This window comes from Sorex araneus, chromosome 5 (genome assembly GCF_027595985.1).
Source record: "Sorex araneus isolate mSorAra2 chromosome 5, mSorAra2.pri, whole genome shotgun sequence".
NCBI classification, from domain to species: domain Eukaryota; kingdom Metazoa; phylum Chordata; class Mammalia; order Eulipotyphla; family Soricidae; genus Sorex; species Sorex araneus.
Window position 1 is genome coordinate 53,549,799 of NC_073306.1, and position 13,274 is coordinate 53,563,072.

The 13,274-nt window shown below is 56.5% G+C and overlaps 1 protein-coding gene across 11 annotated transcripts in view; it reads left to right on the forward strand.

Moving 5' to 3' along the window:
• Nucleotides 1-1,084: 1,084 nt before the first annotated feature.
• The window catches only part of KIF17 (kinesin family member 17), a 43,789-nt gene continuing 31,599 nt past the window's right edge, over nt 1,085-13,274 (forward strand). For all 11 annotated transcript variants that reach the window (XR_008630337.1, XR_008630335.1, XR_008630336.1 and 8 more), the window contains exons 1-4: nt 1,085-1,429; nt 6,987-7,133; nt 8,127-8,228; nt 11,078-11,267. Coding sequence is in view for 8 of the 11 variants with exons in the window: in XM_055140546.1 (XP_054996521.1) it covers nt 1,199-1,429; nt 6,987-7,133; nt 8,127-8,228; nt 11,078-11,267 (670 nt within the window). In the remaining 3 variants the exon portion in view is untranslated. The remainder of the gene's footprint in view (nt 1,430-6,986; nt 7,134-8,126; nt 8,229-11,077; nt 11,268-13,274) is intronic.

The window sequence follows — 13,274 nt, forward strand, 5'->3', positions numbered from 1 at the left end:
CCCTCTGCCGGGTGTTTCTCTGTTAAGAGGTAGAGAGCCACAGATCTGCTGGTTGTGTTTGTCGCTTCTCCAAAATCAGGGGATTTTGGTTTCCCAGGTCACTCTACTTCTCCCCAGACTAGATTTATGGCTCCAGGCTGGGGATTGAGCTCTCTAAGCCTGTCACAGCCTGGCAGGTAGCAGACAGTGTTGGGGTCCAAAGGACTTTGAGACTGGACAGCCCTGACATGTTCTGGCAGGATGGTCAGCTGTGACAGGGGAGAGAGCCAGCCTCAGGGAGTTTGGAGCTTGCTTTTAAAATAAAGCTTAAAGGCGCATATGCTGCCTGAGCCCATGTGCTGCTTGCGCCCACGTGGCCGATCACATGTGTCGCCCGCATCTCCCCTCTTGAGATGTGTGCTTTCATGCTTTCATACTTTTGTATCTAAAGCTCGGTTATGTGTAGGGGCTTCCTCCACTCTTGGAAAAGCCCGCGTTCTCTCTTGAGCGCGTTTTCACTATTCTCTCTCCCACTTATCCCTTCCTCCTTCCCTCAGAAACCTCTAAATAAAATCTATTTACTTCAATAAATAAATAAATAAATAAAATAAAGCTTAAGGGGCTGGACCCTCTCGGCCGACCTTGGCCTCAGTCCTCCCCCACTCCCCTAACCACACAGGATCCCAGGAACTCAGCTGGGTGTGGCCTGTTAAATAAATTCAATATTAGGGGGCATTACGGGATGTGCCATTAGAAAGTAACTTGTCGAGGGTGGGAGTGGGGGCGAGTGGGAAGCCAACAGGGAGGTGGCCCGAAGGTGTCAGGGCCTTTGGGATAGGTCGCCAACCCCGGGGCAGGGCCCCTCCATTCTGCCTTCGGTCCTCATCCCCGGGCGGCTTCTGCTTAAGCTCGGAAGCCTGAGCCTTCCAGGGGAGAAGGGACGGGTGGGAGGGGCCCGCAGAGCCAGGGCGGGCCGCGAGGGAGAACGTGGACCGGACCTTCCCGGGAGCCGCCGGCTGTGATGCCACGGCGTTGCCCAGCAACGGCGGACGCCGGGCCGGGGCGGCGTGCGTGCGCGCGTGCGTGAGGGCGGGCGGGCGGCTGGGGCGCCTTGGGTCCTGCGGCAGCTCCTGCAGCGCACATCCCGCACTTGGCCCGCCGGGGCTGGCCCGGGGGCTGGCCGCGCCCCCCGGCCTCCGGGCGTCCCCGCCGCGGCCCCATGGCCTCCGAGGCGGTGAAGGTGGTGGTGCGCTGCCGCCCCATGAACCGGCGCGAGCGGGACCTGAACTGCCGGACCGTGGTGACCGTGGACTGTGCGCGCGGCCAGTGCTTCATCCAGAACCCGGGCGCCGCCGACGAGCCGCCAAAGCAGTTCACCTTCGACGGCGCCTACTACATGGAGCACTTTACCGAGCAGATCTACAATGAGATCGCCTACCCGCTGGTGGAGGTGAGGGTAGAGGCCGCCCAGAGGACCGCCGGCCGGGCCTGGGCCCCTGCCGGGGAGCCCCGGGGGAAGATGCTGCCCCACGTGGCCAGAAAGGCACTTATGTGGGGCCCTGGTGGACACTTAAAGGTCAAGGACTGTTCCCATTGGGAGGAGCTACCTTGAATCCCCCCACCCCAAACACACAGTCACCCCCTGACCCCTCACTCCATCCCTTTCTGTCACCTTCCCACAGAACTGCCTTCCCATCCTCATCCTGGAAATTAAGGACTTTTCTAAAGGTCCCAGCCTCTTGCCTGCCCCACCTTCTTTCCTCCACAGAGCCCTGTCTTCTCCCGCCCTCCCCTGTTCCCAGGCCACACCTTGACCCCCACCCCCTACCCTCCTCTAATCATTTCCTTTCCCTTGATCCCCTCCTATCTTTGGCTCTGCAGAGAGCGCCTGTGAGCCTGGCTTCTGGCCTCTGGAACAAGGAACCCTCCCCCCTTTTTTTATGGGGTCTGACTTACAGGGCTTTGATTTGGCAAGGCAAACTCAACCCAACCTGTGCTCATTCGTTCAACCCTTCCGCCAGCCAACACACAGTATCTCCGCCCCAGCATAGCCCCAAAGAAGACACAGCTGCTGCTTTCCACTAAACCCCTGCCCCCTAGGGCTCATGGTCAGCTGGAAGAGCAGCAACTAAGCTAGTCACGAGGATTCAGGGTGCTGAGTGGAACTTTTAGAGAAACATAGAGAAGGCAAGCAAAACTGCGCTGGGAACAAGAAGGCAGGGAGGCCTTCCTGGAAGTGTTGAGGTCTAAGCTGAGGAAAGTAGTTGGCCAGGTAAGAAAGCTCAGGAAAAGGTCTTCTGGATGGAAGGAGGAAAAAATGTTTCTGTTAGGCCTTTGATCTTCCCAAGGCTGTGGATTCATGGGACTGGAGTCGTTGCTGTCGGGCAGACTGAGGCCTGGAGTGGCATGGACCTGATTAGGGTCAGATCCCTACCTCCATGCCAGCTGCCTGTCTTGAGATCAGCAGTATGCAAATGGTATGCAAAGTTCAGCTCTTTTGGCTCTTAACCTGGAGTAGCTGCATCAGGAAGGGTGGGGGGGTGGCGACGGCCCCCTGCAGGGCTTCTGACCCAGCCCCAGGGTTCTGGCCACTGGCAGGGCTGCTCACTCTGGGACCTTCCCTTGGGGTCCATTGCACAAAGGCTCCAGCACTTTCTTTTTTTTTTTTTGGGGGGGGGGGCACACTCAGCAATGCTCAGGAGTTACTCCTGGTTCTGCACTCAGGAATTACTCCTGGTGGTGATCCAGGGACCATATGGGATACTGGGGATCGAACCCAGGTCGGCTGCATGCAAGGCAAACACCCTCCCCAATGTGTTAGCCGCTCGGGTCCCGCCCCCAGCACTTTTTTTTTTGCCCCCAACACTTTTGACTGACCCTTTCTGCTCTCACATTTTCCCTTCACCAGCTCTCTTTTTTTAAAGACGCATTATTTAGTCAACCCACCGATGCTCAGGGGTTACTCCTGGCTTCACACTTAGGAATTACTCCAGGCAGTGCAGGCAGAGCCTTATGGGATGCAGGGGGGTTGAACTTGGGTGGGCCGCTCTAGAGGCAAAGGTTCTACCTGCTGTATGTCTATCCTCTCCATCATTACTTCTTAAGTCCAGGCTACTTGTGACCTTCTCTGTCAGCCCATGAATCTTCACTCTCCTGGGTACCATCTGCCCAGACCTGCACATCCTTTAGCCCACACAGCCTGCCCGCGTCCCGGTGCTCTCCTCCACACCTGCCTGCTGCATGACTTGTCTGGGGATGTTTAGCCAGTGCCTTTGCCATCCCCTCCTACTCCCCTACTTACCCCGTGGTCTTGGAGTCAGCTGTAAGAATTCATCCCCTGTCTCACCCAGGACTCAGGGACCATGACCTCTACCACATCCAGACTGGAGAAGAGGGATGGGGCGGGGGTGGGGCTGCTGGTTTCTGGAGACATCAATGAGTTAGAATCCAAGGACTCTTGCATCTGTAGGAGTGGAGTCCCCTCCTCATGCCAGAACAGTCCCCAGAGTCCCCAGAGCCAGGGTTAATTGGGAGGGGGCAGGGAGAGGGGGTATGAGACAATTGAGGACAGAGGTTCTTTAGTAAACACAGGGGTCTGTGTGGGTGGGTGATGAGCTCACAAGCGTGAAAATCGGCATATTCGAGCCACGGTGCATTTTCAGAGCAGTGATTGCAGAGCGTGGTACCCAGTTCAAGAGAGCCAGTGGGCAACTGGTGTCATGAGGCGGTGAGTGTTTAGGAAGCAGTAGCAGAGGAGGCAATGCAGAGCCCCAGGGGAGCACTGGGGGCTCCCCTATTAGACCCTTCCCCACTATGAGCCTGTCTATCCACAGGTATTGTCTGATAAGGGAAGCCTTTTTGAAACCTGGCATTTCCCTTAAAACGTGTCCGTTGGTTTTTGCTTGGCTTCGGTGCTGTTCCGCAGACCTGTATCTGCTACGGTCAAAGTGTTGTGTGTCTGTGCCTTGCATTAGGGTGTCTGGCAGCCCGGCATCAGCACTTGAAGTCAGGCTAGTGCGACTGAGGAACTTCATGACAAACGTATTTCATTAGACAAAGACATGTGCTTCCTGGCCACCCCACAGGGCGCTTAAGCAGCGTTTCACATTTTTTTCTTTTTGGGTCCTCTTGGAGAGCCCGACAAGCTCTCCAAAGGAGAGTATCTCACCCACATGGCAGAGCCTGGCAAGCTACCCGTGGCGTATTCGATATGCCAAAAACAGACGTTACTGGTGCCCTCTTGAGCAAATCAATGAACAGTGGGACAACAGTGCTACAGTGCAGTGCTTTTTGGGTCACACCCGGCAATGCACAGGGGTTACTCCTGGCTCATGCACTCAGGAATTACTCCTGACGGTGCTCAGAGGACCATATGGGATGCTGGGAATCAAACCCCGGTCGCAAACGCTTTACCCGCTGTGCTATCGCTCCAGCCCCAACAGCGTTTCACTTTATTTATTTATTTTTTTCAGCGTTTCACTTTAAAGTAGAATGGGAGCCCCTAGGTAATGCAAGGTTTCCTAGAAGGGCTTTGTAACGTGAAGGCATGAAGCGTGGGGTCAGGGAGATAGCTCAAAGGGGTGGAGCTCATGCCTTCTATGCTCAAGGCTCAGGTTTAACCCTGCCTGGTACTGCATGGCACCATCACCCGCTGCAGTACTGCTGGGTGCAGCCCTCGTGGCCCCTGAGGACCGTGGGGCCCAAACACTGTCAGGCCTGCACCAGTGCTCCTGGGCCCCCAAGCACCAAGAAGGGGGCCCTATAAAAATAAAGTGAAAGCAGGCAGTTGAAATTAATTTTATTAATACATTTTATTCAGGCCACTCTAACCTATTATTGTTTCTAACCATCGTTATGCATTAGCTACTAGTGAGGTCTTTCTCATTCTCCATATCAAGTCTTTGAAATCCAGCATATGAATATTTTACACTCCTAGTTTCAGTCAGATGCTCAAGAGTTACTGTGTGAAATAAAGCGCAAAAAAATAAAATTGTTTTTAATGACAAATATCTCAGACAGTTTCTGTTTTTGTTTTTTATCCCTTGGAGCCCTCACCAGTGGGGCCTCACCTGGCAGTGCTGGGGGGCCACGTGGTGCTGGAGTTAGAGCCCAGCAAGGCTGGGAGCAGGGCTGCTGCTTCGGCCCTTTGAGCCGTCTCCCCCGCCTTTGCTTTTCATTTTTAAGGATAAGTTCAGTTCCTCAGTTTTTACCCGACACTCATGCAGCGGGTGGGCTGCAGTGCTAGCTGGAGCAGCCCTACTCATTCTCGCAGAGAATCCCTTCTCTGGTCCCCGAGATGAGACGCCGGAAGCCACAGCCTAACAGTTCCTGGTTGGGTGCCCTGCCCGACTCGCCTCTCCATAGTGATGCGGGGCTACTCCCCCCCTACCCCCACGTGCCACGTGCAGCCCCTGGCCCTCTGCTGAGCTGCAGGAGACCATTTCCTCAGACAAGGGAGAGGTGTCCTTGAGTGGCCTGTAAACTCTGGCCAGAGGGGCCACGACCAGGACTTCCGACCCTCCTCCTATTCCTCAGCAGTGCCAGGGCTCGGCAACCCGTGTTAGACTTCGGGATGGGCGTTTATGGTGGATGTGCATGCCATGTGGGCCTTCGAGGCCTGGAGCTGCTGTCTCTGCCCACGTTCTGACACAGGATTCCTCTTCTGCTGTGCCGAGTTATAGGGTCTGTGGCCTCAGGGATGTGTGTGTGTGGCTCTGCCTCCAGCCTGGCATGGAGCTGCTCCCAGCCGACACACCTGCATGCCCAGTAAAGGCATCAGGGGTGAAGGGTGACTCCAGGTGCCACCCAGATCACCACCTGCTCAGCGTCACCTTCTGCCCTGGCCCTTGCTCTCCCCTCTCAGTGTCCCCTCAACTGGACTTCTTCAGTCACCTGTCAAAATCTAAGGCCCCCATTAAATGCCCACCCCCCCCATCCTACTCCACCTCGCCTCGGAAGGTTGCCTGGTTCTCCTACCGTCACACACAGTTTCGTCTCTCCTCTAGCCCTCCGCCTGAACTCACGACACACATCTCCACTTGCCTTGGGCATGGAGCATCCTGGAATCCTGGCAGATATTTAGGAAGCACCTCAGAGCCCTGGCATGTCACCTGCTAGCACATGAGCCAACTCTTCTAGAAACTTCACCCCTGCCTTGGGAGCAGATGCCGTTCTTATATTAGGACAGAGCAGGAAACCTAGGCAAGCTCAGCCCAAGGGTACACAATCTTTGAAGGGGGAAGTCTGGATTTAATGGTATATCTATTTTACATATATGTAAATGTATATTTGCACATATGTAAATGTATGCACGCAAGTAAATTTACATACATTTACATATACATTTATGTGTGTGTGTGTGTGTGTGCATACCTCTTGGAGAGCCTGGCAAGTTACCGAGAGTGTCCCGCCCACACGGGCAGAGCCTGGCAAGCTACCCGTGGCGTATTTGATATGCCAAAATCAGTAACGATAGGTCTCATTCCCTTGACCCTGAAAGAGGCTCCAATCATTGGGAAAGACGAGTAAGGAGAGGCTTCTAAAATCTCAGGGCGGAGAGGAATAGAGACATTACTGGTGCCCGCTCGAGTAAATCCACAAACAACGGGATGACAGTGATACAGCGATGGTATATACACACATATTTTTTAATTTTTCTTTCCTTTTTCTTTATTTTGATTTTGGTTGTTGCAATGACCAGGGAACTTGCCAGGTGTCACATGCCTTATTGTAGTGCCAGGATCACAGGGGCAGCACTCAGTATGGGGGACAGTGCTGGGCATTGAACTTGCAGCCTCATGCCAGGGTTCTCCCTGGGCTCTGGGAGACGGCATCCAGCCCTCAGCCAGGTGCTGTGGACAGCTCTGTGCACACACTGGGACAGTGTCCCAGCCTGGCCGTCAGGGACTCCTGGGGGACAGGACGGTGCCCGCTGCATCTCTACCCTGCCCAGGGCGCAGGAGCAGTCGGGGCTCAGCCAGGAGCACAGCCTCTGTCCTTCCCCACAGGGTGTCACTGAGGGCTACAACGGCACCATCTTTGCCTACGGACAGACGGGCAGCGGGAAGTCCTTCACCATGCAGGGCTTGCCGGACCCGCCCTCGCAGCGGGGCATCATCCCCCGGGCCTTCGAGCATGTCTTTGAGAGTGTCCAGGTAAGGCCCTTGAGGACAGAATGGGTCGGCTGGGACTCGGGGCCTGCCGGGGGGTGTCTTACCGGAAGTTACAACCCAAGAAGTGGTGGGAACAACGGTGACTTCCCCTTTGGTTTGGGGGTGGGTGGGCTCCCAAGGGCTGCTCAGTCAATTGGCTCAATGCTAGGATCTGAGGATGCGGTGCTGCTCCGGACCTGCAGTGTCGGGGATCGCCCAGACCACCCTGGTGGTGCTTGGGGGCTTCCTCTTCCAGGGATGCACCCAGCAGTGCAGGGGACCGTGAGGTCCTGGGGATGGAAACGCAGCAAGACTGATGTGGGTGCAAGGCGTGTGCCTTAACCTCTGTCCCCTCTCTCTAGCCCATGTGACTTCCCATTTTACTGAGAAGCTACAGGCCGTGCCATGTGCAAAGCCCTGAGCGCTCACTGACCGCCTGCCCTGGCCCAGGAGATAACTTTTATTCCCATTTTCGAGCTAGGGAAGCCAAGACTTGGAGCTCTTGTGGGCGGGGCCCAGACTGGTTATTCCTGTGTCCGAGCTGCAGGTGAGAATTACCCTGGTGTCCATTGGTGGCAGTGCACCGAGATCCCTGCCTCTGGGGATGGCGATGTGGGGACAGGGAGGGCCTCCTCTCGGCTGCAGAGCCGCTGTCTCTGCTCTCAGAATTTATGCTGGTGTCTTACAGAAACATCTAGTGCTAGTGAGAGCTGCCGGGGACAGTGCTCAGTCCGGGCCTTCGCTGTGGTCATGATTTCACTATGTGAAAACTGGGGTGACGTTTCCTAGACGCCTGTAGCCAGAGCATTAGACAACAGTCGTAGAGACTCAGGCACACACAGCTGGCCCACTGAGGCAAAGAGGAGGGGGAGTCGGGGCAGCAGGCTGGCAGTGCCACGATGTACCCCTCTGGCCTCCTGCCCCTCCTCCTGCAATGTTCTGGCCCCGCAGCATAAGCTCGGCAACCTTCGCTCTTTCTGTGTCTGCTTCCTGCAGTGCGCAGAGAACACCAAGTTCCTGGTCCGGGCCTCCTACCTGGAGATCTACAATGAAGATGTCCGCGACCTACTGGGGGCTGACACCAAGCAGAAGCTGGAGGTGGGTGCAGCCCCGGCCCCGGCTAGCGGGCACTGGCAGGGAGGAGAGTCCAGGGCCCCCTTCTTGGTGCGGGAACCTGAATCCCAGAGCAGACAGTGGAGTCAGCTTGGCTGAGAGCATGAAGCCATGATTAGAACTTCAGGCACGGGGCTGGTTAGGTGCTTCCCCTCGGTGCTTTTGGAGTCCAGCAGTCTGGGACATCTCTGGGAGAGCCAGAAGCCAGGAGCGGGGTCCAGCCGAGAGAGGGCTCCATCAGCAGAGGCCTTCACTCAGTGAAGACAGGGGTGCCAGCGAGGCAGGTCCACGTGGGGCATGAGCATCCTCCCGCCCCGACCTTCTGAGCTCTTGCCAGGTGGGGGACCCCCAGCTGCCCACTGTGGCCTCTTTATGCTGGGGTGGGAGCAACTGGACCAGGGCTCCATGCAACCCGCCCCCCCATCTGCCGCCTGTGGGAACCCTTCTGTGTGGGGGGGAGGGTTCTCCCCTTCCCCAGTGCCACAGACTCTGAGCGACTGAGTGAGTGGAGGCTGGCAGCCCCCCATTTGCCCCAGTGCAGGCTTGCTAAGTCAGACTGCCTGAGGGGCAGCTGTGTGGCTGCCTGAGGGACTGGTCCCCGCCCCCCAGGTTCTCACAGCCTCCGAGGGAGGAGGTGGTGCTGTTCTCCCCATATTTCAGATGGCTCCCCTGAAAATAGCAAACGCCTGAAACTCCTTGCGCCTGGTAAAAGCCTTCCACCCACCCCCCAATAAAGTCACAAAGTAAAGGATGGGGGAGGGGGCTGGCTTTGCACCCCAGTGACCTGCCAGGCTCTGAGCGTGTGCTTAGTTCAGGGCCTCGTGGACCAGTTGGAGATTGGAGAGAATTAGCTGAGGACCCGCAGGAGGTTTGGCGGGTGGAAACCCCACCCACACCTGCGAGGGGATGGTTGGTGGGGTCCGCAGGGCCCTCTTCGGGGGGGGGGGGAAGCCCGTCCCGTGTACCTGTGCGCCCTCTCTCACCGGGACGAGGCAGCGGATGCGTCCAGCTCCTGCTTGCACGCCTCAGCTGACGCATCCCCGCTGGTTGCCATAGCGACCGGCCCAGGCTGCAGAGGAGCGACAGTTGCCAAGGAGCCCGGGAGGGCGACCTTCGCTCGGCGCCCCCCCCACCCCGCCCCCTCGCCACGGCGGTGGGTGGGGGCGGGGATCCCGCGGTGGGGGGGGCGCCTTCCCCAGAACCCCCCAAGAAAGAGGTTGTTCCCCTTCCCGCACGCATTGCTCAGGCTCCAGAGCCTCCTGCTCTTTGCCCCATCGAGGACCCGCAATAGCCTTTTTTGTTTCTAGATGCAGTTCTCCTAGCTGTCAGAAATCTGGTTTATTGTTCTCATTTGGAACAATAAAACGGTGAGGGAGCCAGAGAGGCGAATTGGTTTCCTCCCCTGGAGGGGGGTAGAGATAGCATGTGGGTAAGGTGCTTGCCTTGCACATGGACCACTCGGGTTTGATTCCCAAAAGCATCTCCTGGTCCCCTCTGAGCCCCACCAGGAGTGATCCCTGAGTGCAGAGCCAGGAGCAACCCCTGAGCATCACTGGATGTAGCCCCAAAACACAAAACAATCAATAGTATGTTATTTTTTTTAAAAAAAGCCACCTAACTCACCTCCTAAGCTGCTGACCCAGTTTCTGCTCTGGGGGTGAGGGAGCCGGCATGGCAGTGATCTGAGGCTGCCCCTGCGTCATCCTACTGGAGTGCTGTTGCCTCAGCACCTCCTGCGCCCCCCTCCCTGCCAGGCCATTTTCTAGGGGCTCTCCCGCCTCTGTCAGCTTCTTCAGACCCATCTCCTAGCACAGTCTTCCCAAGCTTCAGCCCCCGCAGCATCCTCCAAGCCTGGCCTTTAGACTTGTACACTGCCCCGTGGCCCCGCTGCCACTCTGCCAGTTAGCTCTGTGTCCTGCAGGTCACTTAACCTCAGCCGTTAACAGTTCCCCGAAGCCCAGGGTCCAGTTCCGCAGAAAGAGCCTGAGCTCAGGCCAGCACACAGAACGACCTGGAGCCTCACTCACCCTGCTCCTGCCAGAGGCTTAGTTTCCTCACACTTGAAAAATGTTGCGCTTCACAGCTCTGTCAGCAACTGAACAGCTCCGCAGGGTGCAAGCAGAGAGCTGAGTGAGCTGCTGCTAATTGCAGAGGGGGCTGGAGGCTGAGGTCCCAGAGGGGCCCGGGGCAGCAGATGCTCCTTCCCTCACCTTGGTGCAAGGGTCTAGCCCCTATGGCCCTGCAGTTACAGCAGGGAAGTGAGCCGAGTCCCAGCATCGGGCAGAGGAGAAGCAAGTGCTCAGCCCCCAGCCCCTGTGGAGGAACCGCCCAGAAAGAAAACCAAGGAGGCTGATGCATCTGCCATGCCCCAGACAGCTGCCCAGCACATCGCCTCAGTTATAGGCTCCTTAACACATGTTTTTTTTTAAAAAAAAAAAAACAATGCGGGAGGGAACACACTGGCAGTGCTCAGAGGTTACTCCTGGCTCTGTGCTCAGGAGTCATTACCGGTGGTACTTGTAGGACCATATGTGGTGCCCGGCATGGAACCCAGAACCCAGTTGCATGCAAGGCAAGTGCCTAAATCTCTGTTCTATCTCTTCATTCCTCTTGAACCCATTTTTACAGATATGGAGGTTGAGGCTCAGAGAGGTTAAGTCACTTATCCCAGTTAGAGTCAGGGGTGGGTGGGCTTGAGGCTGGCTGGCTGTGGAATAGATAACCCTGATTGCAGGAGGGGGTCAGCCCGCATTGCAGGTGGGCACAGGTGGGCACAGGTGGCCTGAGCTGGGCCCTTGCCTGAGGTGCCACGCCCTTGCCCCTCGTGCCCGCAGCTGAAGGAGCACCCGGAGAAGGGGGTGTACGTGAAGGGGCTGTCCATGCACACGGTGCACAGCGTGGCCCAGTGCGAGCGCATCATGGAGACGGGCTGGAAGAACCGCTCCGTGGGCTACACGCTGATGAACAAGGACTCCTCCCGCTCCCACTCCATCTTCACCATCAGCATCGAGATCTGTACTGTGGGTACGTGGGGCAGGGCGGGGGCGCGGGGCGCCTGCTCCTGAGAGCCTTGGGGTCCCTCTAAAACTGGGGAGAGAGGCTGGAACTGCCTGCGGGAAACGCCGTGGTCCCTGTCTGTGCTGGCCACCACAGTCCCAGGATAAAGAACACCAGCCACCGTAGTGATTATTCTGGTAACTGCCACGGGACACTATGTGCCCCCCCAGTGTATGTGTGTTCTGGTAGCAACTCATGAGGCAGGTGCTAATCCCATCCCTGCTTCACAGAATGAAGAAAGACGGAGGGGGGGGTCACCGGAGCACTGGGTGCCACCATGACTTTTGGTTTCTCTTCTTTCTCTGCATTGCTTTTCTGCTTTTCTGGGGCTCTGTGCTTAGGGTTCGCTCTGGGTGGTGCTCTGGGGACCATATGGAGTGCCGGGGATTCAAACGGGGGTCAGCTGCATACAAAGGAAACGCCTTAACCCCAGCAGGGTCTCTCCAGCCCTTTGTCCTGCCTTCTTTCTACACCACTCCCTGGGCAGGCAGCCACTCATGTGTCTTCAGGCCTCTTCTCTAGCAATGTTCTGCTTCATCGCACACTTTATGCCTTGTGAGCCCCCACAGAGGGGCCAGGGAGGCAGGACCCCAACTCATCTCACCAATCAGGACACTGGGATTCCTCCTGGGCACAGTTGCACCCCCCTTAAATAAGGAAGCTGGGATTTGAACCCAGGTCTTGCCGACACTGGGGCTTTACTTGTTAACTCTACAACTGCTGCCAAGCCAGTAATCTCCGAGAGCAGCAGGGCAGGAAGCAGCCTCAGGTCATGGCCTGGGAGGGGTGAATCTTCCCGGACCCTTCCCTGCTGCCTGCTAGGAGTACATCTCCCCCAGGGATGCTGACCAGAGTCAGATGGGTAGAGCAGTCACTGCTTCATGTGACCCTCCTCCCTCCCTCCCCGATCCCTTCCTTCCTTTTTACCTGGCCTTGCTCAGGGCTTACTCCTGGCTCTTCGCCCAGGGATCACTCCTGGTTGTCCTTTGGGGACAATCTATGGTGCCAGGGACTAAACCGAGGTCAGCCGTATGCAAGGCAGCACTTCACCCACTGTCTCTCCGGTTCCAAACTTGATTTCGGTACTCTGGGTTTCTGTGCTCACATACAAAACTGAGCCCATTCGGGTTCCACTGGGCAGGCAGTAAAGGGGGACGTGCCTCCTTCTCCTTGCCCCAGCCCTCTCATTCAGAAGCGCGTGTGGAATAGTCTAGAGAGCAGAACCCTTCGTAGTACCGAGAGTGCCAGGCAGGGCAGTCCTCAGCCTTCCAGAGAGATCTCTTATTTCCATTTTGCTGAGAATAAGACTGATGTTCAGAGTCAAGTGCAGTTCCTTCCCCAGTTGTTTTTTTTTTTAATAATGTAGAAGTACTGCTATTTGTTCAGCCATTGTCTCCCACACTTTGATGGCTGCTACAGAGAAAAGTAAGATTGGGCCTCCTAGGCCTGTATCTCCACAATCTGTGCCTCTGAGCTCCTGCTCCCAGCTCCTGCCATCCCAGCCCCTGGGTTCTGCCCTGCCAGTACAGTTACTGCCCCCTGCATGGGCACAGTTCTCAGGGGAAATAAATGCCAGCTGTGTGTCAGGTCCTGGGAAAACCCTATAAAAAATGGTGCTGGCACTCAGTTCACTTCTCCCCACCTTGGGGGCCAGCTATTGTGGGCCTCATTTTGTTGCTGTGGGAATGGAGGATCAGAGAGAGTGCATAGTTCTGCCAAGGTCACACAGCAAACAGAAGGCAGGACTGGGATAGGAACCAGGTCTAGAGTCTCAAGGCCAATGGTTTTGCATCAAAGGCTATAACTCGCTGGTCACATCCTTCCAACCCCTCACTCTGGCCTCTGACGTGAAAAAGAGTCTTAAGAAATTCCATGCTTGGGCTGGAGCAATAGCACAGCAGGTAGGGCATTTGCTTTGCATGCAGCTGACCCAGGTTCAACTCCCAACACCTCATATGGTCCCCCAAGCACCAC